General features: G+C 41.3%; 4 protein-coding genes across 15 annotated transcripts in view; 3 read left to right on the top strand and 1 right to left on the bottom strand.

Annotated features, from left to right (window-relative positions):
- Positions 1-2,356: 2,356 nt before the first annotated feature.
- Positions 2,357-22,735, bottom strand: LZIC (leucine zipper and CTNNBIP1 domain containing). Of its 6 annotated transcripts, XM_015882412.2 has the most exons (8): positions 11,901-12,014; positions 10,785-10,923; positions 10,187-10,322; positions 9,017-9,115; positions 8,787-8,882; positions 6,943-7,024; positions 6,012-6,074; positions 2,993-5,925 (listed from the first exon to the last, which is right to left on the bottom strand). In XM_015882412.2, the coding sequence occupies exons 2-7, from the start codon at positions 10,883-10,885 to the stop codon at positions 6,016-6,018; spliced, it is 573 nt and encodes a 190-aa protein (XP_015737898.1). In that variant the 5' UTR covers positions 10,886-10,923; positions 11,901-12,014; the 3' UTR covers positions 2,993-5,925; positions 6,012-6,015. The 6 variants fall into 6 exon arrangements, with proteins under 6 accessions (XP_015737895.1, XP_015737898.1, XP_015737893.1 ...); XM_015882409.2 differs by lacking the exon at positions 11,901-12,014 and adding an exon at positions 22,620-22,735 and having other exon boundaries at positions 2,357-6,074; XM_015882407.2 differs by lacking the exon at positions 11,901-12,014 and adding an exon at positions 11,772-11,881 and having other exon boundaries at positions 2,993-6,074.
- Positions 11,724-17,552, top strand: NMNAT1 (nicotinamide nucleotide adenylyltransferase 1). 5 transcript variants are annotated; one of them, XM_032448806.1, is made up of 6 exons: positions 11,737-11,837; positions 12,487-12,693; positions 13,227-13,406; positions 13,851-14,034; positions 14,707-14,852; positions 15,428-17,552. In XM_032448806.1, the coding sequence occupies exons 3-6, from the start codon at positions 13,283-13,285 to the stop codon at positions 15,826-15,828; spliced, it is 855 nt and encodes a 284-aa protein (XP_032304697.1). In that variant the 5' UTR covers positions 11,737-11,837; positions 12,487-12,693; positions 13,227-13,282; the 3' UTR covers positions 15,829-17,552. The 5 variants fall into 5 exon arrangements, with proteins under 5 accessions (XP_015737891.1, XP_032304697.1, XP_015737890.1 ...); XM_032448805.1 differs by lacking the exon at positions 11,737-11,837 and adding an exon at positions 12,022-12,136; XM_015882405.1 differs by lacking the exon at positions 12,487-12,693 and having other exon boundaries at positions 11,724-11,837.
- RBP7 (retinol binding protein 7) lies at positions 19,298-21,165 on the top strand. The gene is made up of 4 exons (XM_015882413.2): positions 19,298-19,448; positions 19,733-19,911; positions 20,174-20,275; positions 20,635-21,165. Exons 1-4 carry the CDS (start codon positions 19,376-19,378, stop codon positions 20,683-20,685), a joined length of 405 nt encoding a protein of 134 aa, XP_015737899.1. The 5' UTR covers positions 19,298-19,375; the 3' UTR covers positions 20,686-21,165.
- Positions 22,736-22,840: 105 nt separating the features above from the next.
- Positions 22,841-24,690, top strand: part of UBE4B (ubiquitination factor E4B) — a 34,284-nt gene continuing 32,434 nt past the window's right edge. Inside the window, exon 1 of one of the 3 annotated variants that reach the window (XM_015882401.2) lies at positions 22,841-23,198. In XM_015882401.2, coding sequence (XP_015737887.1) covers positions 23,175-23,198 — 24 coding nt within the window. In that variant the 5' untranslated portion in view covers positions 22,841-23,174. The remainder of the gene's footprint in view (positions 23,199-24,690) is intronic. The other 2 variants (XM_015882402.2, XM_015882403.2) reach the window with 2 other exon arrangements.

The following is a 24,690-nucleotide window of genomic DNA, read 5'->3' on the forward strand; positions in this document are numbered from 1 at the left end:
CATATCAGACAAATCACGTTCGTGTTAAGCCCGGTGCATGGCCACTTTCCTATAGCGCTCCATTAAGACTGCAACGTTCAAACTCGAGCTTATCCAGCAAAAGCAGAAGCTGCTATCTTCCAAGACCCTCCAGCTGGGACATACACCAACTACCTGTTCCAGCACTACCAGGGGCCCTAAATCCTGGCAAAGTAACCATACCCTGGTGCAGACCAAAAGCACAGTGACTAGGAAGGGAATAGGAATAACTGAGGATGAACCACGAATGTGGCACTCTGTTCTGTCACCCAGCTGCATTTCCACTCCCTGCTGAGCTGAGCAGCAATGCTGCTTCCCTCTAATTCCCACCAGTGAGGACAGCAAGCACACAAAGCCTTTTTATCTAAGCGTTATTTACTAAAAGGCATCTGTTTTCTGCTTGGTATTTAACTTAATTGCATAAAAACAGTCACAGCAATGAAATAGGTGGCACTTCCTTTAACAGCTTGCTACTTAATGACATCAAAGCTCGATGCCACTGAAATCCATACCCCACTGCCAGTTAATGAAGGTCTTAACATGAAAGCCTATGCAAAGAGCAAACCCGAGCTGCTGACAGGAACAGAAATGGTGCAAATACGCTGGGATCTGAGATCAGTAGCACATACCCGCAGCACAGCAGGCAGTAATGATAATTAATTATTTAAGGAAAGAACACAGGAGCACCAGCATAAGCTGAAAAAATATGCAGAAGCATCGCTCTGGGATCCTCCATTGGATTACCATTAATTAGCACAGTACACGAGGCTGAGGGAAATTTCCAAGAGCATCTTATGGCAGCAGCAGCACATGATTAAGCCATCAGCTGGATCTTTGCTATATCATAGTATCATAGTCTCGTGCGGGTTTGGAAGGGACCTTAGAGATCATCGATATTATTAGTTTTCTTCCTGATAGCATTGTGGACAAAACACAATTTCACAGCAAAGTACTGTCTGGTTTTCCTATTCTAATTTAACTCTAATTTAGCTGGCCAGCTGTATAACAGCATAATACAATCTTATATAGCATCAATTTAATGTATTGCATTTTTGCAGACAGAGATGCTATATAGCTCCCTCTACCCTTCAAGGACTTTGTTTTCTTAAAGCAACAGCTTCTGACTCACCTTCTTTTGCTACCAACGAGCTTATTGCAAGTTCTGCTTTCAAGCAAGGTCACATCTTGTCATTTTACAATCACTTTTATTGTCAAAGGATGTGATGGATTCTCCAAAGACCTCTGATCTACTAGCTCTGAAAAAGATTTAGTAGAACACTATTCATAGAATCATAGCATTGTTCCATTTGGACTAGATGACCTTTAAAGGTTTCTCCTTAATTCCCTGCAATGAACAGGGACAAGTACAGCTAGATCAGGTTGCTCAGCCTGGTCCAGCCTGGCCTTCATGTTCCTTGGGAACACACAGATCTTCATAAAATAAACAGAAGATGTGAGTGCACTGCATTATCTTAACCAACATCACCTCACTTGCTGGGAACTAAACACCTGACCAGCAGGGTTACAAAGCCTAGTTATCTGAAGGCTTAGCTTTCCTTGTATCGTACAACTGTTGGATATTACGTTATGAAAATCTAACAGATTAAATGGACTTTTCAATAGCTTCTAATCGCTTTCTCTATTTAATGAGGCTGATGTTAGTTCTAATAAGCCACGGCTTCACAAAACCTTCTCCCTTGAATCTCCGCTTGAGTTAGAAAAAATACTTTCTACTCACTCTTCCTCTGATCTCCAATTCTCTTAATCAGCTCTGAAATTCATTTAGGATTCCTTCACAGTACAGCTGCTTCCAGCCTCCAGTTCCTCTGCATTTGTTGGCATCTCTCTCTCATTAAGGGCCTGCAGCAGCATCTGTACACACAAGCCTTGCTTTCATTATTCATGGGACTTAACCATGCAACAGTAATGAAAACTGCATTGCTCTCAAAGACGCGTGTGTACCAAACAAGGGAATTGTTTTTAATTTGAAATCTTTTCTTTTTCGGTAATCTTTTACGCTTCAGACTTAGGCTGATAATTCCTGTCTGTCCAAATCATCCTGATGCAGAGACAGTTTGGCAGTTCCTGAGCATTTAATGCTGTTCCACCACTCACATTTATTCACACGTGGCACCTGTAGGTCCACAACTGTAGGCTGAAATTCCCACGGCTAGTGCCTAGCAGAACTTGTGTAGCTAAGGTAATTCAATAAATAGTTCAGCTGCACGAGTTGCCATATTTAATGTTTGAGGAGGCACAATCACAGATTTTAAAAGCATGAACAAAAAAGCCCTTTAATGTAAAAAGAAAAAAAACAACAAAGAGGTGAGAACTTAAATCTTATTAATCTGGGTTTCATTTGTACAGTGGCAAACCTTCCCAGCCCTATGCTTTATTCCAAACCAGAACTATTCCCCCATTACACTTGGTATTTACAAAGCTGCAGAGTACACTTTTATATGATAACAACATTACAGAGCTTAATTTCAGGCTCTTTCTTACAAGGATATTAACTGAATAAACAAAAGAACAGATTTTTACCCAGACATTAACGCTCTCACATTGGATTCTGCGGGTGGCTCTGCCTGGGGGTTTTCAACACATCTGTGATTGTTACTGACCCATTTTTGGAGGCATGTTGAAAACATGAGCTTAGACATTACCAAGTTGGAATTTTCTATCAAAATGAACTATATTTTAACAGGAAAGGTAACCTGATAAACTAATGAGGGATTTTAAAGGAAAAATACAAGACCTCTTAAGACAAAGGTAACTTATTGCTTCTCCGTTTAAGATCAAAGAAGGAAGGAGAACAAGGAGACAAAAACAGAGCATTTGAAGCTTCACTTTGCTTTCTAACATTTCTTCTCTTTTTTAGCTCAGTACAACCTCTAGATTCACCCTATAGAGAAAGGAGATGAAAAAAGGGATGTTATACACGGCCTAAAAGAACTCCAGGCAACTTTGCTGAATGTGTTTAAAGCTACTGAACTTTGCAATTTTTATTTCAGAAGTAAAATGATAAACAAAAAACAAAGCACTTTTAATCTTCAAAGTAACGTATGATCAATGACAGCTTCACAGCACTTGATTGTCAAGTATCATAATCTGTATTTTACTCTGGGAGAAAAAGATGCCTAGAGAATCAGTGATCTGCCCGGGTCTAATGCTGAAACAAGGACGGCACTCAAACATCACAAGCTTGTACATTAAACCACAAAATCACACTTCCATCTAGAAGCTTTTTCTTTTGTAACAAGTTTTTATTTGCGCAAGTGATTATTATAATAAATAGAACATGGTTTCTTTTTTTCCCAGCCCCTGGAGAAACATCAGATACACTGATGGTGGTACATCTCAAGATTATTTGGCTACATTTTCAGCACAGCACACCAATTACTTCTCTGCACCTCTGCAATTCATCTAACCACTTCAAGTAGGTTGCCTTAAAGAACTATCTGCTAGGGCCAACATATAAATAGCTTCATATTGGCAACACCTTCCTCGGTTAAATTACATGTATAGCCAAGACATCCCACAGGTAATAACCAGCCTCTGGGTGAGAGCTATGCCTTCTGGAAGGGAAGTTTGGCCTGCTAAGCTGAATCTTTCAATAATCTTGGTCATTCCTCTGCCTCATCTTTGCACACCTAAATCACAAAGGATCTTTTCAAGAGGAGAAGTAGTATAACATTAAGAAGATACTGAGTCAAAGCTCAGTTGAATGGTAACTCTACAACTGCCCACAGTGCAGGAAGACTGAAAAAATAAATAAATGCTGAAGTGTTTGCAAATCAATTTTGAAAGTTTCCTCTAGAAACGTGCACCTCCCTACAACTGCAAGGAAAGATTTCCATTTAATTGCACAGTAAACTTATTGTGATCTGGGGGATTGCTGAGAGATTTCATTTACATGCTAATACTGCAAGCAGTTTGGGAGAGGGAAAAGAGTTACTTAGCACCAGTAATGAGCAGAAAAAAAAGAAGGCAGCTACAGTCCCCATGGACTGTTTTGTTTTTAATAACTTTAGACTGTCTAATAATGCCTTTAATAAGCTGCTCTCAGCCATAAAGCTGCAGTCAGCCTTTGTCGGAGAAGATAATTCTGCCCCAGACAGGAAAACAATTCTGATATAGTGCACAAAAGAGCCCATCTAAACAAAAGTTTCTTAAAAAACAGAAAAAAAAGAAATCCATTAGTTCAAGACACAAATTATGCAGTCCATCCTGTGTATTCTTCCACTTCTAAAAGACTAGATTTCAAAACGTTATCTGTTATAGCAAAAGTACTTTAAAACTCCCATTTTCTGCTTTACTTGACTCCAGGTCCTAACTTACAATTAGACAAACTTATTTACAATGTATTCATTTCCTGTAAGTGCCATCTAAATTAAGACTGATCATGTTAATTTTCTGCTTATAATTCATGCTACCCACTTATTCTAAGTGGCAGACATTAACACTGCCAGTGGGCCATCGAAATTTAAGACTTTATTCATCGCACTTGGCTTAATGGCAGTTCTCACTGAGGCTCAGGGCTGGCAGAAAGGCCTGAGATACCCACACAGTAGGTAAAGCATCTACGTTCTGCTATATTTACTACAGGATTCCTCAAAACAGCAGGTCACCTTCATTCCTACAGATCCCATCTATATCCATTTCTCTAACTAGTGGTAGGGTAGAATAAGAAGGAGAACAAGTATGAAATTCAATTAAGAAACACTTTGTTGTTTTTCCTGATATAATTAGATCAGCACCTGAATGTATGCCAAGGGTAAAGCAAACTTGAAATGCAAACTCTAAAACCCCAAAAAATACAAGGTTTCCAGTGAGCTCAACTAATTCAGTACTAACAACTATGGAATGACAATGTGAAGGCGCCGGTACTGTAAGAAAAAGATACTTCATACTGATTTTACAAAGAAATACGAAGCATAGTTTGTCAAAAAGTCACAGATCTAAAGTCCCAAGCAGCATTCCCCACAATCAGAGCTAAAAACGTGACGAGATTTTAAATCCTCCTTCGCTCTGAAATTATTCAGGATTCTAACCTCCCTGTGGAGGCACTGACCTTCCCCTGCACAGCAGCACCACCTGATAATTAGACAGCTACACTTGCACCAATTATGTAATGAGAGCTTTCTCCCTTCTTTTTTTTTTTTTTTTAATTAAAAAAAACTTGTTTCTACTTTAAAGCTATTCTGTGCTGTCTCAGAAATCCTGGGAAGTAACGGTAGCACGCAGTTCTACACCCAGAGCTCAAGAAAGAGGTCAACAGAAAGGGCTTTCTCATTGCCATTCCCCAGTGATGCCCTGTCATTTCAATACACAAGGTTAAATTACTCCAGAAGTCTCCCCACAGGGCTTCCATTGTTTGTCAATCAAGGCCGGTACACAATGGCACTCATTCATGTGCACAGCAAACAAGTAGGCCAGGGCCAACCATCAGCATACAGCCTCATTTTGGTTCTTCTGCAAACAGTTTGGAGAAAGATGGTATTTCAAATAAACCAGTCAAGGTTTGAAATAAGAAAATTCCTCGTGTAAAATACTTAGTAGGGAGCCTGAACAAAATTTAAGAGTTTGTGAGCAACTACAGTAATCACCCCCAAATAACTTATTCTTTAGGACTGTTCCTGAAAAAGATTGCTTGCTACAACAATATGCAAAAGGTGTATGTTTTAATAGTTAGAGAAATACACATTCAGAAAAGCTGAAAATAGCTGATTCTTTTCAAAGACAGTCATAAGATGGTTTTGTTTTCAGAGTACCACTTCGTGTTTAAGCTCAGAACTTACACAGACACGTGTTCCAAAGTGCACTTTAAGGCTGCTGACTCCATATCTTCTCATTAAGAACCCAAGAGGCTGAAGGTTTGTTGATGGGTTGTTAAGTTTTTTGCAACATCTTAAAAATAGAAAAAAACCCGAACAATTACAATATGACCCAAGTCCAATTCTGCTGACAATGGGAGAGACTCAAGTCTCACACACCTCTTCATTGCTTTGCCTTCTCTACTTCAAAGCTTGCTAGAGCGAAGACTTTGTCTCCTGATCCTTCGAGAGGAAAAAAACACTTTTATTAGTATTAGTAGAAATTGTATTTGAGAGAATTTCCTTATATACAAATCAAGCAAAACATTCAAGATCAAAAGAAATCAAACCTACATTTTGAAAACTAGAACATTTGAGCTCATTTAAAGGGGAAAAAAAAAAAGAAAAAAAAGAAGAGACATGCTGGATCTGACAGGTCTGAAACTAGCTCTGTAGAGAGCTCCTAATAAAGTACCCTTTTGAACAAAGGGATTCCCACCTTGCCTGCACTCTCAGAAAGAAGAGTACTGAGAGTTAGGTCAAAAAACCAGTTCATTTGTACCCTGACCTAGTCTGGCACATTCCTGCCAGTTATAGTTCTTTCATCACAACTCTAACTGTACTAATAGAATGAACTGCCATGCTTGTTTAATGTATAATGTAAATGAACTTTTGCTCTTGTCAGCATGATTAGACTTACGACAATCAAGGCAAGAAGAGTCCTTTAAACTGCATTTTGACTGCGTGCCAGTAACTGCAGAATTCCCTGCATCAAGCAGAGAAAAAGGCTCTCCTGAAGGGTAATTAAAAGTATTGTTTAACTCTAAGAGTGACACTGTCTGCTTGAGACAGAGCATTGAAGCCTTCAGCATTAGGGAAAAATTCAGCATTCTCTGGCCAGTTGTCACTGGGTTTATTTGCTGCATAGCTCTTCCCTCACTGACAGTGTATCACAGTTTTGTTGTTACTAAAATAGAAAAATGTACATCAAAAATTACTGGCATCAATCTCTCTCTCTTGTATTTTCCTTTTCATGGAGAATCACTGGCATTTATATCTGCTGCAGTTCAAAGAGGCAATGCAGTCAGGATTTATGAGAATGAAAACTCACCGAGGTCAGAGGAGACTTTCTCAAACTGGCTCAGGGCTGCACCTGCATTTGCTGACAAGAAGGTCTCATCATCTTGTGTCAGCTAAATGGAAAAAAGACACTGACTGTGAACTTAGTATCTTACCTGTGCACATTGCCACCATCTATAAATATGAAATACAACAGGTTACAGGGGCTATCAATCTGCAGCTTCATCTAGCAGTAAATGCCAAAATAAAAATGCAAGCTACTGTCCCTACCACTGAATTTCTTCCTCAGCACTGTCTGTCAGCCACAAGGGCAGCACATACATAACACTAAGACTCAAGACCTCCAGCGATCATTTTTGATTAAATGGTCACCCTGAACCTCTGTACCACAACCATGCAAAGGCTGTTGATTACTGTTTTTGTCACGTGTTCCATACAGTAATGAGTTAAGATCTTAATGTGCTTTGCATCACCTACAAAGCAAAAACTGAGCTGCTGCCAGCTTTGACCACATTAACATCCCATGACCTAGAAAATGGTCTCTTTCTTTACAGAGCTGTGAACCATCAGTGACATTTACACATGTAGATTCTGCTTTTATGTTTATGCTCTAATGTCTTGGTGACGGATGCCCATAAAATATTTATAATAATGAAGCAATAATCTACATCTGGAAGGTGCAGACATTCTATGTTAAAATTTGCTCATTTGAATAGTCTCAGATAAACATTCTTACTAAATTAAAGCAGAATTAAACACGTAAAACCATTTGCAGTGTTTGTATCAGTTTCATACTTAAGAACAGAAGCTACAACAGACCACCAGGTACATTCAGAACTGTGTTAGAACTAAGGAAGAAGAATTAGTTTCCTACCTTAGCTATGTTTTGTAAGCAAGCATCTAACTACTACACATTTAGCAGTATACTGTGCAGATAAACATGTATCTATCAAATATATTTTTTTTAAACCTTCAGAACAGAACTGCCATCCTAGGCAGACCAGTGTGAAATAGGCTACTGACCATTTTAAGAGATAAGGAGACTGTCAAAGCATAAGATTGCGTGAGGTTACCCAAGGAACTCGTAACAGGAGGGTTAGATATCTTCATACATTCTGTTCCCAATTTTAGTCAGCCTTTCTACTTATTTCCAAATATTTTTTTCTTCCTCTGACAGTCTAGCAATAAAAGTATTAATAGGGAAACATATTCATAGGGAAAATATTTCCTAATGTACTCCCTTGATCTTTTCCATTACATTTCCTCATTTCCTAACTAGGAAAATATAACAGAGATACACAGCAACCCATACACTTCCACCAACTTCATACACCTTCAACAAGAAACAACTTCTCTTCCTCCCTCTAGTGGTAAAAGAAAAAAAAAGCCAATCAAGGAAAGAAAACCTGGGATTGTTCTGCACACTGATATACTTACCATTGGAATACAAAGTTTACCACCTATTTCTCAAGGTTATTTATCTTACACCAATAAATAGGTGTTATCAACAACACAGAATTAAGTCAGAGCTTAAAGTGTGTCAGGAGTTTTAGATAGCTCCTCCCAGGTTGATAGGTAGTAGTTAGCTAATAAACAACTTGTATTTCAGCTTCCTTATGCATTGGCACCTTGCACCAGCTTCTATGTGATTCACTCACGTGGCCTGACAATGGCAGCTTCTTAAATTAGTAATAGACTCATATAAACGTATGATGCTATTTGATGTATGTTTAGTAGCAAGTGCTTCAGGACAGTTGCTGCCACACTTGATAACCATTTTAAAAGTTGTAATTTCTTATGTTATTTCTTTAATACCAATCCAGTAAATAGATAGAAATGTCTATTCACCAGCTAGCTATCATATCAACACTTTACCTTCTCACCGAGCTTCCTGAGGGCAGTCAGGATTTCAACTTTCTGCTGTGTGTACAGGTCTCGTCCCAACTTCCCAACCATTAAGTCTCGGTCCATCTGTACACCAAGGGGGAAAAAAAAAGTCAAAATACTTCAAGATTTCCAGTAATTTCAATCCCTTCTTGCAAACATTATGAATTGAAGCATCTACTTCAAATGAACAGTTTTTATAGTAAAGCAGAAACAATCACCTCTGCCAACCTTGTCCTCAATTGCCTTGGTTGTTTCTTTGCAAACATTCTAATTACTTCTGGAGTTTTAAATGCTTGGCTGATGGCTGCCTGTATTGCCTGCAAGGAAAAGAAGAAAAGTGACCAGAACTAACAGCAATCATAATCTACAGCTGCATGGGAAAATTAATGAAGGCTGGAAAGCATCGTTAACATCCTCTGAATCGTTTGATAAGAGAGCTTTTCTTTGTTTCTATAACCATAGAACTGAGATGAAAAAACATAAAACGTTTGTGCAGAGCTTAGAAAATCCACTAATTGGTGCAATCGTTCTGAGAAAAAGATATGAAACTTATAGTTAGAATCTAGGTCTTAATTAAATTCCCAACAACTTCCTGATATTAATATAACACAAGTGGATGCGCTACGCTATATTTAGCAGTTTTAATGCCCACATTGATGACTACGGTTCTTCCAAGGGTAAGCAGAACATAACTGATGATGCCAATAATCTCCTGTTGCCATTCAAATTCCTCCAATGAGTATCAGAGCTATTATATTAAATCTCACAACAGTTATGTTTGGACAAATCATGATGTCTCTGCAAACGAAAACATAAAACATCTGGCTCAGAAGAGATGAATCACGCTTTATTAAACACTTGAAAAGACAAAATGAATCAGAATAGTTTACAAGTCAGAATAAAAAAGATCACTAAGGAACTTAAAATTAGAGTCATTTCTACAGTACTTTGCATTTGAACTTGGATCAGTTTCTGAAATACAAACCAGTAACATGAACACAGGAAACATTATCTTCACCCTTAGTAAATAGGCATGAACTCTCCAAATACAGTCCTGGATTTTCCCTCGCATCTTTTATATTATTAAATACGCTTTTCTAATATTCAGGCCTTGCTGTTTCCCACATTTTTTCCTCTCCAATAGTGTGATGGCTATTGTTATTCCCCCCCACACTCCCCATTTTAAAACGAAGAGGCCTAATCAAGTTTTCATAGGAAAATATATTATACAATAAAAGCATTTGATACAGAAACACAGGTTTACCATGTACCTGTCTAGATATTACAGAAGACCATCTATACCTATTGTTTCACTGAGTCCAAGCAGAATTGAGGCTACCTTTAGGTAACACATAGGCTAGACAGAACTGCATAAGAATCAGACTTACCAGTTGCATGCCGCTGAGCTCATCCACCAATGTCATATCTCCAGACATAATCTTCTTCAGTGAGTCATTGATCTCACTCAGCTGTTCCAGAGTTTCTTTCTTGGTCTCTTCATACTCATCTGCATCTAGCTCTTCTCTAAAGATCCAACAAGACATGTTGGTTCATAGAATTCAGTTTGAGTTATAACATGGAGACGATGACGTGAGAATGCACCATGAAACATGCTTCCTCATACATAAAAATTCACAACCATAAGACAAAGCAATATGGACATGATAGTAAATAACTGCTATTAAAAAAGCACACGAGTTAAAAAATCCCACTGAAATATAACATCTCAAAGAAAACCGTAATGATTATTATTGCCCCAGTGTCCTGGTTTCAGCTGGAACAGTTGATTTTCTTCATAGTTTGGTACAATGCTTTTCCACAAGGCAACAGAATGACCTTAATTAAAAGACACCTCACCATAATTAGAAAAATAGGGTCATTGCAAAACACACAGCAAAATCTGGACTTATGAAAGGTGCAGTTCTCATCTGCCAGCAAATTCAGAAAAAGATCCCCATTTCAGAAGAAAGCATCCACTATTATTACCTGCATTCCTCCAGATCCTGAAGCTGCTGCATTAACCTGTCCAACTGTTCTTCCAAGTTTTGTTTCAGTTTACTGGTCTCTGTTGTTCCTCTTGAAGCCATTTTCAAGTTTCATATGAAAGTGTTGTTACATAACAATCCTAGAAAAAATAACATTTTACTGTTGTGGATCAACAGCTTGAGACAGGTTTTAAAACAATTCCAGTATCAACATACAATACCTCAATGATGGAGTATCTAGTAAAAGCACTTTGAGACACCAGCAGAGGAAATACAGAAATGTTAGGCTGTTGGTTTGTTTGGTAATTATTATTATTATTATTTGGTAGAAAAAGTCATAATCCAGATAGTAACTCAAACAGCCACAGCACATGGAAACATCTGTGAAACCAAGCACCAATTACTGATATCCTCATGTCCTTTATACACAACAACAGGCTCCTACTGAATCATTCAGGTTGGAGAAGACTCTTAAGATCATCACGTCCAACCACCAATGTGACGCTACTCCATCCACCTCCTGCCTCCTCTCTTTAAAACCTTTGTGGTGTGTGACTCCACAGTGCCCTGTGCAGCCGGCATCAGCACCAAACCACCCTTATCCTCTCTGATGTCACTCAGCCTCCCCCGATACAACTCGAAGCTGTCACCTCACATCCCAGAAACACTCTTCAACCTGTCCATCTTCAGCTGCCCTTCAGGGAACCATTTAAGAAACAACAACAACCCAGAGACTGAAGCGTGCAAACACCTTCAATAAAATCATCACCCGTAGAAAACCAGAGCACTCCAGGGGAAATTCCTGCTCCCTCGGCTGTTTAATAGGCCGCAGCAAACGACCCAAACGGCACAACCGGCAGCGCCTCGCTTAGCACTAGAGTCTGGCGCAATCCGCACGAAGAAACACGATTCTTCCGCCGTCACGGAACGGCGGAGATAACGGAAGGGCTGGGGGAGGAGACACCAAAGGAAGGAACAGAAGCACAACCTGCCTCTCGCCGCCCGAGGCCCGTTTGCGGCTCTCCTGTCCCCCAGCTCTCCGCCGGTGCTGTAGGTGAGGTAGCACCGGCTCAGCACGCGGCCCTCAAACCCGTCCCCCCGCACCACGCAGCCTCACCTGGGCCGGGCCGGTGCCGCCGGGACCGCGGGGAAGGGTGTCGCGGCGGAGCGGCTTCCGGCGCTCCCGGCCAATCGCAGCGCGGCCCGGGGACCAGGAGCTGCCGGGTGAGGCCGGGCCGGGAGGGGCTGAGCCGGGACAGCGGGATCGATGTGGTGTTGTCGGGGGAGGAGAATGCGGGGACCGAGCTGCAGCTGGTGGGGCTAGGAAAAAGTTAACGCAAACGGAGGTATTCTGTGAGTATGTGAACGTGATTAAATGAAGGTTTGCCTCTGAAATACTAAAATTGGCCAACGTGTGCTCACCGCTACCTGGAAGGAAACGGGTTTCAGAGCTGGGCCGAGATCTGCCGTGAGCAAAACCTGCTGGGTTCAAGTGCCGTCATGGCTGTGGGCAGCACAGCAAATTGCAACGGTGTCCCATGTAAGCATGGTGTGCCTGTGTATTAACGTGTATGGACAGGATTGTGTACATCATGGAGCATCTCTTCCTCCTTATGAAGCAGGGAACACAATCCAGGCTGTCCTGCGCTCACTGCAAACTGACTGGCAGCAGTTGTACTTTGTTTCTTCTCCAGTCTCTACAGAGACATCCCAACACTGAACCTGGCACGAGGAGGCTCACACCCAGCTGCTCATTCTGCAATAGCACACACACACACAGGGCCATGGTTACATCCCTACCATCAGCACAGACACAGTGCTACGAGGTGACTGTGTGTGAATTCACAGCTCCCTGTTTCTAAGGAGTGTCATGAAGGATGAGAAAGGACGTTAGACCAAGGCCAGAAAAGGCACGATACATTTTCATCTTAAAATCTTCCATTATTTTTGCCCTTGCTTTTCTTTTTGAACAGAAAATCAATCCCTTGGCAGTTTGCAGGAGTCACTTTCTTTAGTAAGGGGGAACCTCTGTGCATTACAAAGACAAGTTCAGCTCCTTGTTCCCATGGTAACTCTTATAGCTCTATTCCTACTTACACAGCCCTACAAACACTCAACTACTCTGCAGCAACAAAGAATATTTTTAAAGTCTGTGAAACTCCTGAAAGCACAGAGAAGTACTAAAACTTAACAGATGTTCTTCATAAGCAGCCTTGCAAGACTTCCTTCTATTCAAGGGCTATTTGAAGTTAGGAGACAGAAGCTGTTTGAAGATTTAGCTGTGATGAGATCTCAACGCTGTGGGGGCAGCGAGCATCTCTGTCTCTTTGTAAAGGAGGCTGAATGCGAGGCTGACCTTGGGATTTCTCCAGGCATTGATATTGAATTGATATTGATATTCACACAAGTAGAAATAACTGCTCTGTAATCTCCTCTCTTGCAGTAACCAGGCTGGTAACGAGAACCAACATCCTGCACTTGGCTCTGTAGGCACAAGGAATGGCTATGGAAGATCCTGACAGGAAGACAGAAGTAGTGCTGCTGGCCTGCGGGTCCTTCAATCCCATTACCAACATGCACCTGAGGCTGTTTGAGCTGGCTAAAGACTATCTCCACGAGACAGGTAGGATGGTAATTCACATCATTTAAAAGAGCTCTCCATTGAGATGCTTATACAGCTATTTTTGGAAAACTAAGTATTGAAGCTATATATCATTCCTACTAAATGCTGTAGGCCTTAGTCTACATTCTCATGTATTGACTGCCTTTTACTAATGGTAACGAGTTAAGGCACAGGTTCTATGTTTTTTCTTGCTGAAATTAGAAAGGCACGAGTAGACGTCATGAAATATGTATTTCTAAACTTTCTTACTAAGTACTTAATTGTACTGCTCATACAGTGGCAGAAATATACCATACTTTTTTTTCCACTATAGGATCTGTCACTGGTGTTCTCAGACACTACAGTGAATAATGGGTTTGTAATGGTCTGCATAACATCTGCTCAACCACTTTATGTGTTCTGGTGCGATGGGATGATGTGTTGTTCTTTTTTTCCCCCCAACAGGAAAATACAAAGTAATCAAAGGAATAATTTCACCAGTAGGTGATGCATATAAGAAGAAGGGTCTGATCAGTGCTGATCACCGAGTAACTATGGCAAAATTAGCTACCAACAACTCAGATTGGGTGGAAGTTGATGACTGGGAAAGCAGCCAGAGTGAGTGGCTGGAAACAGTAAAAGTTTTAAGGTACTTTTCTGCAAATCCTAAAAATCTTAAGAACCAACAGGAGGACAAAGGAACGGTGTTAGTTCTAGAAGTTAGAATTCTAGCAGGCTAACCCTGAATCATATTGAATAGACTCACTGAGGTCAGAAGTACTACTTAAGCATTGTAAATAAAGGGTTGCACCATTAGTCCAAAAGACACACAAAGAGCCCATGAACAATTTGTGTGTTTATATGTCTTTTCTTAGGCTCCATCCATTTTTTGTGCTGAAAATACATTCCTGAGGAGGGAAAAGAGACTAGAACAGGGTGTATATAAGCTATGCAAGTTTTTCTCACTTGAGTTTGTGTTACACTGACCATTTGTGTATGTAAAGGCTGGCATTAGGATCATTTACGCTAATACACTTTCTTACATTTTACATTTTTTACTCTTTTAGTCATTGTTACTTCACTGAGGTCCTTTTTATAAACAAGCTTCTGTTTAAACGAACTTTGCAGTCATTGCTTTGAAATCTTTACACTTGCACCATTTTACAAGGCAGCTCTCACAAGTCCCTTCCAGCTGCTCCGCTCTTGGATAGGTTTTCTGTGCAGGTACTACAGGAGGAAGTGGTGAAAGGTCATTTAGTGTGCTCTATTTAGAATACTATTCCCTGTGTTCTTTTATATCTAAAATACATCTGTTTTGCAGGCACCATCGTGAAAAGCTTTCATCCCCTGATCCTACCATTAGTCTGCAGAATGCTTTACCTTTAACAAAGCCAGGACGGAAGAGGAAACAAGAACCAAATAGGCACGAACCCGTTAAGAAGAAAAATCAGAGTCCAGATGGAAAAAGTTAAGTCTGTTTGCAAATTAAATGCTGAACAATAGTTGCCATTTCAAGGGTCCTGTGCTGATGAGTGACTTTTCTTTCCATGCTAGTTCTTGTTTGTGATTTCAGTGAAGACTATTCACCAAGTTCCCATAGCACACAGCAGTAAACTTTGTAACAAGATGACTGTAAGAGTAAAATATATCAGACATTAAAAATATTCAAGTTAGTAGAAAGTTCAGCTGGAAGAAGTCAGGGCTATCCATTTCTCTTATAGAACTTCACTATACTCCATCTATAGCCTAGAATTTTGGAGCATAAACTATAAATGAATCAAAAATGAAAGGAAAATAGTAAGCCCCAAGATTCAGGATGCACCTGGGTACAGGATCATTTTATGGGCTACTGGAACCTTTCTCTTTTCTGCCCAGAGAGTCTATATATCAAAGATACTAACTATAAATTATATGCTCTGAATCCTTTTTATGTTATTCCAAGATACAGAGGGGTAACCTAGATATTAAATGCCCCCATCACATTAGCTAAAACCTGGCTGCCTAAAGCACACCATGTTTCTTACTTATTTTTCTTCCTTAAGATGTCCCACAGGTTAAACTGCTTTGTGGAAGTGACGTGCTGGAATCCTTTGGGATCCCCAATCTGTGGAAGTTGGAGGACATCACTGAAATCATACAGAATTATGGCCTTGTATGCATCAGCAGGGCTGGAAACAACACTCAGAAATTCATCTACGAATCTGATATTTTGTGGAAATACAAGAATAACATTCATCTCGTGGAAGAATGGATCACAAATGACATTTCCTCCACCAAAATCAGGAGAGCATTGCGGAGAGGCCAGAGCATTCGTTACCTAGTGCCTGATGTGGTGCGGGCATACATAGAGAAAAATGATCTGTATAGTCTAGAGAGTGAAGACAGGAATGCTGGGGTTACCTTGGCTCCCTTACAGAAAAATGCAAGTGATTCTAAGAACTAGTGGGCACTTCACAGATCATTTGCTTTCTGGAAAGATAATTTTGGTACACAAAGATGGTTTTTTCCAGTCAATAGCAAACAAATTCTATGGCTTCAGTAGATGTGTAGCTGGTGACTTGGTTTGGTTTGTTTAACCACTGGGGCCTATACGATCTTCATTTTATAAAATCCAATAATAAGATGATCACAGTTCAGTTCAGTGAACAAAATACAAGAATTTACAGTAGTGTATGAGAGTTACAAATATGAACCAAACAAATGAAACATTCTGATGTCTTTTAGCTCAGACTACTCTGCTATTTATGAAATAGGTACACAAATAACTCAGTGTTGTAAGCAGCAAAGCCGTCTTCCTTTGAAATACTCCACTCCTGAGAGTAAATCTGCAGTCATTAATTCTTTACAAACCGCTAACACATGATGCAACTTAAAGGAATTATTTGGTTGCCTCCTGTGGAAGGAGGAAGTTTGCTGCTAGGTGCTATACCATGCTTTCTGTTGCTTGCCTTTCAAACACGAAGCCTGTTTGTTTGCTGCCATGCAATTTGCACCCAAAATGCCTCGTGCTTTAGTTTTTCATTCACATTTCCAGAGCTCTAGGTTAAGTTCAGCAGCATTTCTCAAATGAGGATAGACCTACTTCAAAAACCAGTTTACAGCCATTGATTTAATGGATATTAGTAACAGCATCATTGCTGATTCTCATACCATTTTCCTTTTATTTCCAATAATAACTGAGCCTTTACTTTTGAGCCAAATACAGAGAGACAGAATCGCTGCTACTGGAGTTGAGAAGAAATAGTTGGACACAAGGAAGCAGAATGTTTTTCTTTGCTGGAGATCTGATTTAGAATCTAACAAAACACTGTCTCTGTTATACCAGCATAAACTAGAGACATGATGAATGGCAATTGAATTCTACCTCCCTTTCTTTTCTGCCATCCCATTTTTTCTTTGGATTATGTACCTTATTAGAAGTGTCCGGGTTTCCAAGATGCTAACAGGTCAATGGCTTTTTCACAGTATTTGCACACAACAAATCCATTTTTCAGATCCACAAAGCCAACAGAATGGGAGATTCTGAGGGTGTGGAGGGCTCATATAAAAGAGGAGTCAAGATTTCAGTGGGAAGAGCTGCAATCTGCAGTGGGACTGGGATCATTCCCCTGCAGCGGGGGACAGCTTGTAGGCAGGTTTACACTGTCTTCTGATAATGAGGCTGGGTTCATGCATGATCAACAGTAGTAATGGTATTAAGGGACATGTTAAACACCTCTGTCATGATTCAACAAACAAAATGCCAGTGAAGACTGAATATGGACTATATTACTGATGGTGCATGGGAAAGAACAAGATCTGTATTACTTTTCTGTCTGCTGTCTCTGTGGCAGATAAGAGCAAAGAACAAGATTTAATTTAATTACTCAACTTGATTAGTGTGTTTCTGAATAAACAGAGCAGATCTAGTGAGTAAGAAAGCACCCTATCTTTGTGGTCACTTTTTGGTGTAAAAACATGCTATAGGTTTACTCTAAGTAATGAGTCTGATGTGTATGGCTGTACTTTGTGCACTTCTAGAGAAGCTGCATAATTAACTAATACTAATTATACTTCATAAAGCACCAATTATCAGACACTTCTATTTCACTGCATTTTCATGTAGTTACACGTGATGGGATTTTCAATATAATAAATTGCATGTAATATGCCAGTTGTAGTCATTAACCAAATCTGCTGTCTGTTGATTGCATGACTTTTAAGTAGGAAGAACATTGTTGGCAGAGTTTTTTTTCCCCATACAAAACAGAACGTTGTTAAAAAAATCACAATGAATTGTTTGAAATTCTACACTGATTTACAGAGCGAAACATTACATCCCAGCAATCTGCAGAATCTTAGCTTTCAACTACATCTTTAATCCAAATTTGTACAGAGGGTTTATCCCAGCACTGATTTCTCTTCTCTTGGAAGAGACAGCAGCACACAGCAGTGCTCTTCAAGTATCACAACTTCCTAGTAACACGTTGTGGGTGAAATGTTATGATCCGAGTCCCCAGTGAGCATTCATTTGCATTCTTCTGTGCCAGTCCTAGCTAAGTATATGTTGGAGAACAATATCCATCAGCAAACAGGAAAGAAGCTTTGACGTCTTGATTTCCTACACACACGACTCTGTGAGTCATGCAGGTCAAACTGTCCACTCCAAAAATGTAGCTAAAGTTCAGTGAAACTTCTCTGCAAAGTGTCATCCTTTTACTCAGACTACCCTGAACACAACAAAGAGATAAAAGTAGCAGCTGTGAATTTTCCCATTTAGACCGAAAACAGCAAATTCTCTTTTTGTGGAAGCACAGAATTGTTTGGTTTGGAAGGGATCTTAAAGGCAATCTACTTCCAACCCCCTTGCCACAGGCAGTGACACCTCCAACTAGTTCAGGCTGCTCAGAGCCCCATCCCACCTGGTCTTGAATATTTCTGGGGACAGGGCACCCACAGCTTCTCTGGACGGCACGTTGCAATGCTCCAACACCCCACTGTGAAGAAAATCCACTGTATCTTCCTTACATTTAATCAAACTTCACCATCTCCTAGCCTAAAGCCATTAACCTTTGTCCTATAACTACATGCTCTTGTAAAAAGTCTCTCACAGGCTCCCTTCTCAGTTCTGGAAGGATGCTATATCACCTCCTCAGATCCTTTTCTCCAGGGTGAACAAATTCAACTCTCCTCTAGAAGGCACAGATAAAGCTGTAGAACTGTGAACAAACCTCAGGCCCCTAGATCTGTCACTTCAGGCTCAGCTGTTACATAAACTTTCTGGCTGGTAAAATATCTGAGAAAACAGAATTTTGCATTCACTCTGCATATTGCCCATGAGTCTGGGTCTTGGTTCAGCTAGGACATAAGTAACAGAGGTAAAGGAGTCAGAACACCAACAGCCAAACCATGGCACAGCAGGGCTGTGTTGAGGGTCACATCAGAGAATAATGTGCAAATAAGATTTGCCGTTCACTTTCCTGTTATACCCGCTAGATAATAATGCTGCTTACTATTCACTACAGACACAAATGATGAGATATATTGCTTACTACCATTACTCTGAATTACAGCTTTAAGACTTACTGATACCACTTCATGGGCAGATCTCCTTTTCAAAAAATATCTACATTTCAAATCACAAACCCTCAGAGTGAATATACACACATGGAATCTTAGGAATGACAAATCATGTCCATGATACATTTTAAAAGACACAAGATAGAAACCTTTTAAACCAGTTTCTGGTTTGTGCTGTGACTCTTGAGTTAATAACATTTGCTCCATACAAAGATTTCGGAAACCGTGAACTTTTCCCTCTAACCCAGCCAAAGCTCATCTACAAATATTCTCTTTCCTATTGGCTCAGCAGCAGCACCCCTCCCCTCCACCATCAATGCTCTCAGACATGATCCCACCCACAGTCCCTCATATAAGGCCTGGTTGGAAATCTGTTTCTTAATTTCTGCTTTTTGGCCAGGGGTTGACTGTATCTCCTTCCCACAGTAGCAATGCCTGTGGATTTCAGTGGAACCTGGAACCTTGTCAGTAATGACAACTTTGAAGGCTACATGACAGCTTTAGGTAGGTGAAAAGACCTAATCCTATTCTCTCTTCCCCTTTGAGAGGCCTCCTACATTTTAATTCTTCTAAAACCTAGATACTGGGGTCTGGGAGGAGACCAAATGTTCAAGAACATGCCTAAACTGTGTAATATGTAACACCTCTGGGGGAGTGGAAATCCAAAACAAGAACAGCAAAACCAAATTTATATAGCAGAAATACTTCTGGAAGCAATACAGGTAAAGCCCAGCTGTCAGAACAGCCAGTGAGCAGCACGACTCAGTGTTTTCTTTCTTTTGTCAAAGGTATTGACTTTGCAACACGTAAGATAGCAAAAATGCTGAAGCCTCAGAAAGTGATCAAACAGGATGGTGATTCCTTTTCCATCCATACCACGAGCACGTTCAGAGACTACATGCTCCAATTTAAAATCGGTGAAGAGTTTGAAGAAGACAATAAAGGCCTGGATAACAGAAAATGCAAGGTAAGACTGAATAATTCAGAAATCAATGTGTTCTTACAGAAGGAAGATGCTGTAGTGAGCCTTGCTGAGCTGAAATTGATTCAGTAATACTATTTTTAACACAGTATAGGTGCAAGAGCCTGAGTTAGTGATTAAATTTTCACATTCCCTCAGCAACAGTATTTAATTTAGTTACATTTTATTAAGGAAGAAAGGATACTGCCTGCTAGATAGATTTCAGAACTGAGGTGACATGAACAAACACTTGGTTTCTTTTTAACAGAGCCTGGTTACCTGGGACAATGACAAACTTATCTGTGTCCAGGCTGGGGAGAAGAAGAACAGGGGCTGGACTCACTGGCTTGAAGGAGATGACCTCCATTTGGTATTTGATTTACTTCTGAATTGTCTCTGGGTGACAAAGAAAATGCAACTTATATTGTAGTCATAATGTGCAAGTTGTCTTCCACCTCAAGAGTACATGTAATAGAACATAAGGAACACGTTTTGCTTTCAGCTGCATCACAGAATTGCAGGGGTTGGAAGAGACCTCTAGAGATCATCAAGTCCAACCCTTGGCATAATTTCACTGTTCCATCCTTATTCATCTTGCACAGCCAAATGCAGAATGTTATGCATAACTTAGCACAGCAGCTCAGGGATGGTCGGTGGTCATGGCAGAAGATCTGTCTTCTCTTTTGGAGATGGTTCCTTTGGTTACTTTTCTGTTTGTTTGTTTTGTAGGAGCTTCGTTGTGAGAATCAAGTATGTAAGCAAGTGTTCAAGAGAGCTTAAATATCAGCATTGGTTCCAACACGGAAAGACAGCTCTATACAGGAGGCCATGTGATAACTGGAAACGCAAAACCTGACTTCTTTCTACCTAAATGGCTGATGTTTCTGGCTCAGGAAATATTATTTGTTGTTAGCAGTGTTAAAGACCCGATTTTTGCTAATAAACACAACAAACCATCTTAAATACCTGTCTTATGAATGAGTTTTGGAGGGGGGAAAAATCCCAAATCATAAGCAATAAGATGCTCTGTAATTAACTAGTCACCCAGATCACAGCAAGGACCATTTCCCCTTCCCTAAGGGTATAGCAAGATCAAACAAAACAGGAAGGACAGCTTAAACCTGTGTGACTCCAGGAATGGTAAAGTTAAGATTACAACCAAGGATGTAACTTTACTATTTCAGTAAATAGTAAAATGTCAGTATGTGAAATAATTGGATGCTATCAGCACATACAAAGAATAAAAATAATGCTGCTAAGATTTATTTGTATGTATTTGTTCCATTTGCTAACATACTTTTCTGTGCAACATCCACAAGGTCAGCAATGAGAAATAGGTTATATTCTACCTCATGTAAACAAGCAGCCAGACCAACCTGTTATATGTGTGAAATAAGCTGCTACATCTCCTGGGTAACACTAACAGCACTATTGCTAGAGTTTAATCCAAATTACTGAGCTTCAGCTAGATTTAATTAGCATTTTCTTCTTCACAGAAACTCAACTTATCCTTGATGCTCTCACAGATAAATAATATAACTCATTATTTAGGTAACTCTTCTTCGCTGTCAGCTCTGTTAAAGCTGGGAGAGCTTTTAATTAGATCAGTATCCCAGGGGACTCTAAAAGTAAGGTGGCTGGCTTCCAAAACATGAAATCCCAGTGCACCTTAGGGTCAGGGTGGGGACATTTGAAGGACCAGGAGTAAAACATGGAATTCATTTTCTGAATTCCAGTGGTGAATTCACTTTGGAACCGAGTGCTGCTTTTATTTGGTTGGAAACGAGATTTATGATACCATAGAACTCTAATACAAATAACACGGAGAGCAAACATTCTCTGTCACCTCTACCAGCACACTTCTGCAGTCACAGACTTTGCTACTCCATTAGATGGCACCACTGCAACAAAATGCATTCTTATTTAAACTGTAGTGATACTCAACAGCAGCACCTCCAGTGTTAAATACTGCAGATGTGTTCAAGTCACACAGCTTAAAAGAAAGGAAAGGAAAAGGAAAAAGAAGGAAAAGAAAAAAAGAAGGAAAAGAAAGGACTTTCTTTGCTAAGAAAGTGAACCAGAACCCCCTGACAGCTCCAGAACCCAAGGACAGGAACAGAACTCACCAGGAAGCCATTGGAATGGTGTTATTCTAATGTGTTTCTGCTCCATTATCTCACCACAGCTCGGATGGTGAAACCCTTCCAGCAACCTTTCGTTGTTTATCAGGCAGTGCCAGTGCTGAGGATGGGACTTTAAGATGTGTTGTCTGCACAGAGCAGTGTGTGGGTGGGTGAAAGGCTGTGTGCCCCTTTGGGACCTTACAGCCACAACAGACGGTGGGAATTCAAAAGAATCTCAGCTATTCTTTTGAATTCACATTCTATAGGACACGATTAAATACATGAGGAAGAAGAGTCACACAGGTGATAGATACATGGAGGTGTGAGGAGCAAGATCACAGACACCATGAGGGCTGCTGAGCTTTACTCAGAAGTGTCCACCTAAACATTAACTTAGAAGTTAACTTATTAAGTCTTATTAGAAGACATTTGTGAGTAGTTCCCTCATGATCCCCCACCTGTATTTCACAGCAGCGGGCACCCGTGAGAAAAGGAAAAGAATATTTTACACAAGAGCATCACTTCGAGGCATAACAAAAGCACACGATGCAGAAAAAGCTTGTGTTGTCCCACAGAAAGAAATCAAAATACCTCAGGTTCAAAGGACCCGGGCAGGAGTACGGCGGCAGACTCCATCCTCCCAGCTGCGGGCGGGCGGATGGACGGCCATCCCCTCACGGCCATCATCCCCTCAGCTCCTTCCCGCCCTTCATGCCGCCCCGCTCCCAAGGCGCCGCCATCCCCGCCCATCCCTCCGCCTCTCTCCCTTCCCCATTGGCCGCCGCCCCGCTCGGCCCGTCATGCCCGGCTCCCTCCGAGGCCTCATGTGACCCACCCCCAAGATGGCCGCCGCTGCCGCCCTCTTGTTTTGATGAATAATCTCTGCGCGGGGCAACGGGCGGGAGCTGAGGCCGAGGGACGCGGGAGGTTCCTCACAGGGAGCGGAGGGAGCCGAAGAGCGGGTGGGCTGCGGGCTTTGGGCCGGGGGCGGCGGAGCGGTCGGCTGCTGTTGGGCGAGGCGAGGCCGCCCCGGCGATGCCCTTGTGAGGCGCGGAGGCGGCCGGAGAGCGCTCCGAGGAGCTGCCCGTCGGCGGGGCGGAGGAAGGCACCCGCCCTCCGTTCGCGTTCACCATTAAGAGGAAGGCGATGGAGGAGCTGAGCGCGGACGAGGTGAGGCGGAGTGCCGGGGGGAGCGGGGCCCTGCGGTGCTGCCGTCCCGGCTGCTTCGTTTGGAGCGCTCCTTTGTGCTGAGCGCCGGCAATCCGTGCGCCTCATGGGTGTGATCGAATCCTTCTTTTATCCGTAGCGAAACGCTTAAAATATCGCTTTGTCAGAGCTGAGGAGCGAGGTGTGTGTGGGGACCGTGTGCCTGGTGCCGTTTGGTTTCCTCACGGTCACTGGGTTGCAGCCCTTAAGGCCGGGCCTGCTGAGGGAATAGCGCAGCTGCTTCTTATTGCCATGGAGGAGCCGGAGTGTGTCTGTGTGAGGACTCCTGTACACCTCCGCTTTGTTGTTTCTTAATGCTCCACCAGAGCGGAGTTAGGTGGTACAGAAAGCAGCATCCTCACTGGGGTGTTTGTGTCTCACTGGGGTGTTTGTGTCTCACTGAGGTGCTTCTGTGTCATGTTGTGTGTGAGATCTGTCTGAAAACCCCTCACCTGTCAGGTGAGAAAAGTAGCTGCACTTGAAATTAGCTGCCAGGCTCCTGGAGGTGAGGTTGTCTCCTTATACTGAGCTGTATAAAATGTGCAGGTAACAGATTTCATCTTCCAAAGACCAGAGATGAATACAGTTGAATGGTGTTGGGTCTGTAGGTTGTAGGTCAACTTCCCACTGCTTTCTCTGGGTTTACTTTGTTAAAGCACCAAAGGTGCTCTTCATTACAGCCCATACCAAAATCATCAGGGATCTGGGAGAAGCAAAAATCTTTTTTTTGGTGTTTATTTTAGTGTAAGTGCCAGATAACATCATGAGGATTGGGAACTGAATAGGAAATAGCAAAGTCAAGCCAGGTATGGCGTGAAGTGGGACAGAATGAGGTGAATTTGGTGTCTTGTGTATGGCTGTTGAGTAGCTCAAAGTTGTGCTGTCTGCCAATGGACCATGAGCAACATCCCCAGGAAATGAAGCATGCCTTAAGCTTGGTTAACACGTTGTAAGGATACAAATTACAAGCTGCAAAGAATTCCAATTACACTTTATTGGACCGAGGTGGGATTTCTCTCTGACTACAGAAGTAGAAACATTTTCCTTTAGAAGCTGATGAAGCAGTTCCTACTGAAACAGATGTTGGCTGTGGAATTATGTATAAATCTGAGCTGAGGTGTGTGAGCCCAAGGGAGCAGCTCTGCTGTGTGCTTCAGTTATCGGCTGCCTTGAGCAGGCTGCTATTTTTACATTGGATGTGGCAACATGTCCAGCTAACAGCTTTTTGGAAGCCCATTAAGATCACAAATATATTTCTGAATGTTACTACCCCAAGAATGTATCAAGTAAGAACTGTGCTAATTAATAACACGATTCATAACCTTTTCCATTCAACCAATTAGATTCTTAACTCTGTGTTATGGTGGAGGGAAGGTAGCTTATGGAACAAACTGTGCTGATGTAGTAATTGGTACCAAACAACTTCTTGTTGGGCAATGCAATGACACAGCGCTTG

This window comes from Coturnix japonica, chromosome 21, assembly GCF_001577835.2.
Source record: "Coturnix japonica isolate 7356 chromosome 21, Coturnix japonica 2.1, whole genome shotgun sequence".
Lineage (NCBI taxonomy): Eukaryota > Metazoa > Chordata > Aves > Galliformes > Phasianidae > Coturnix > Coturnix japonica.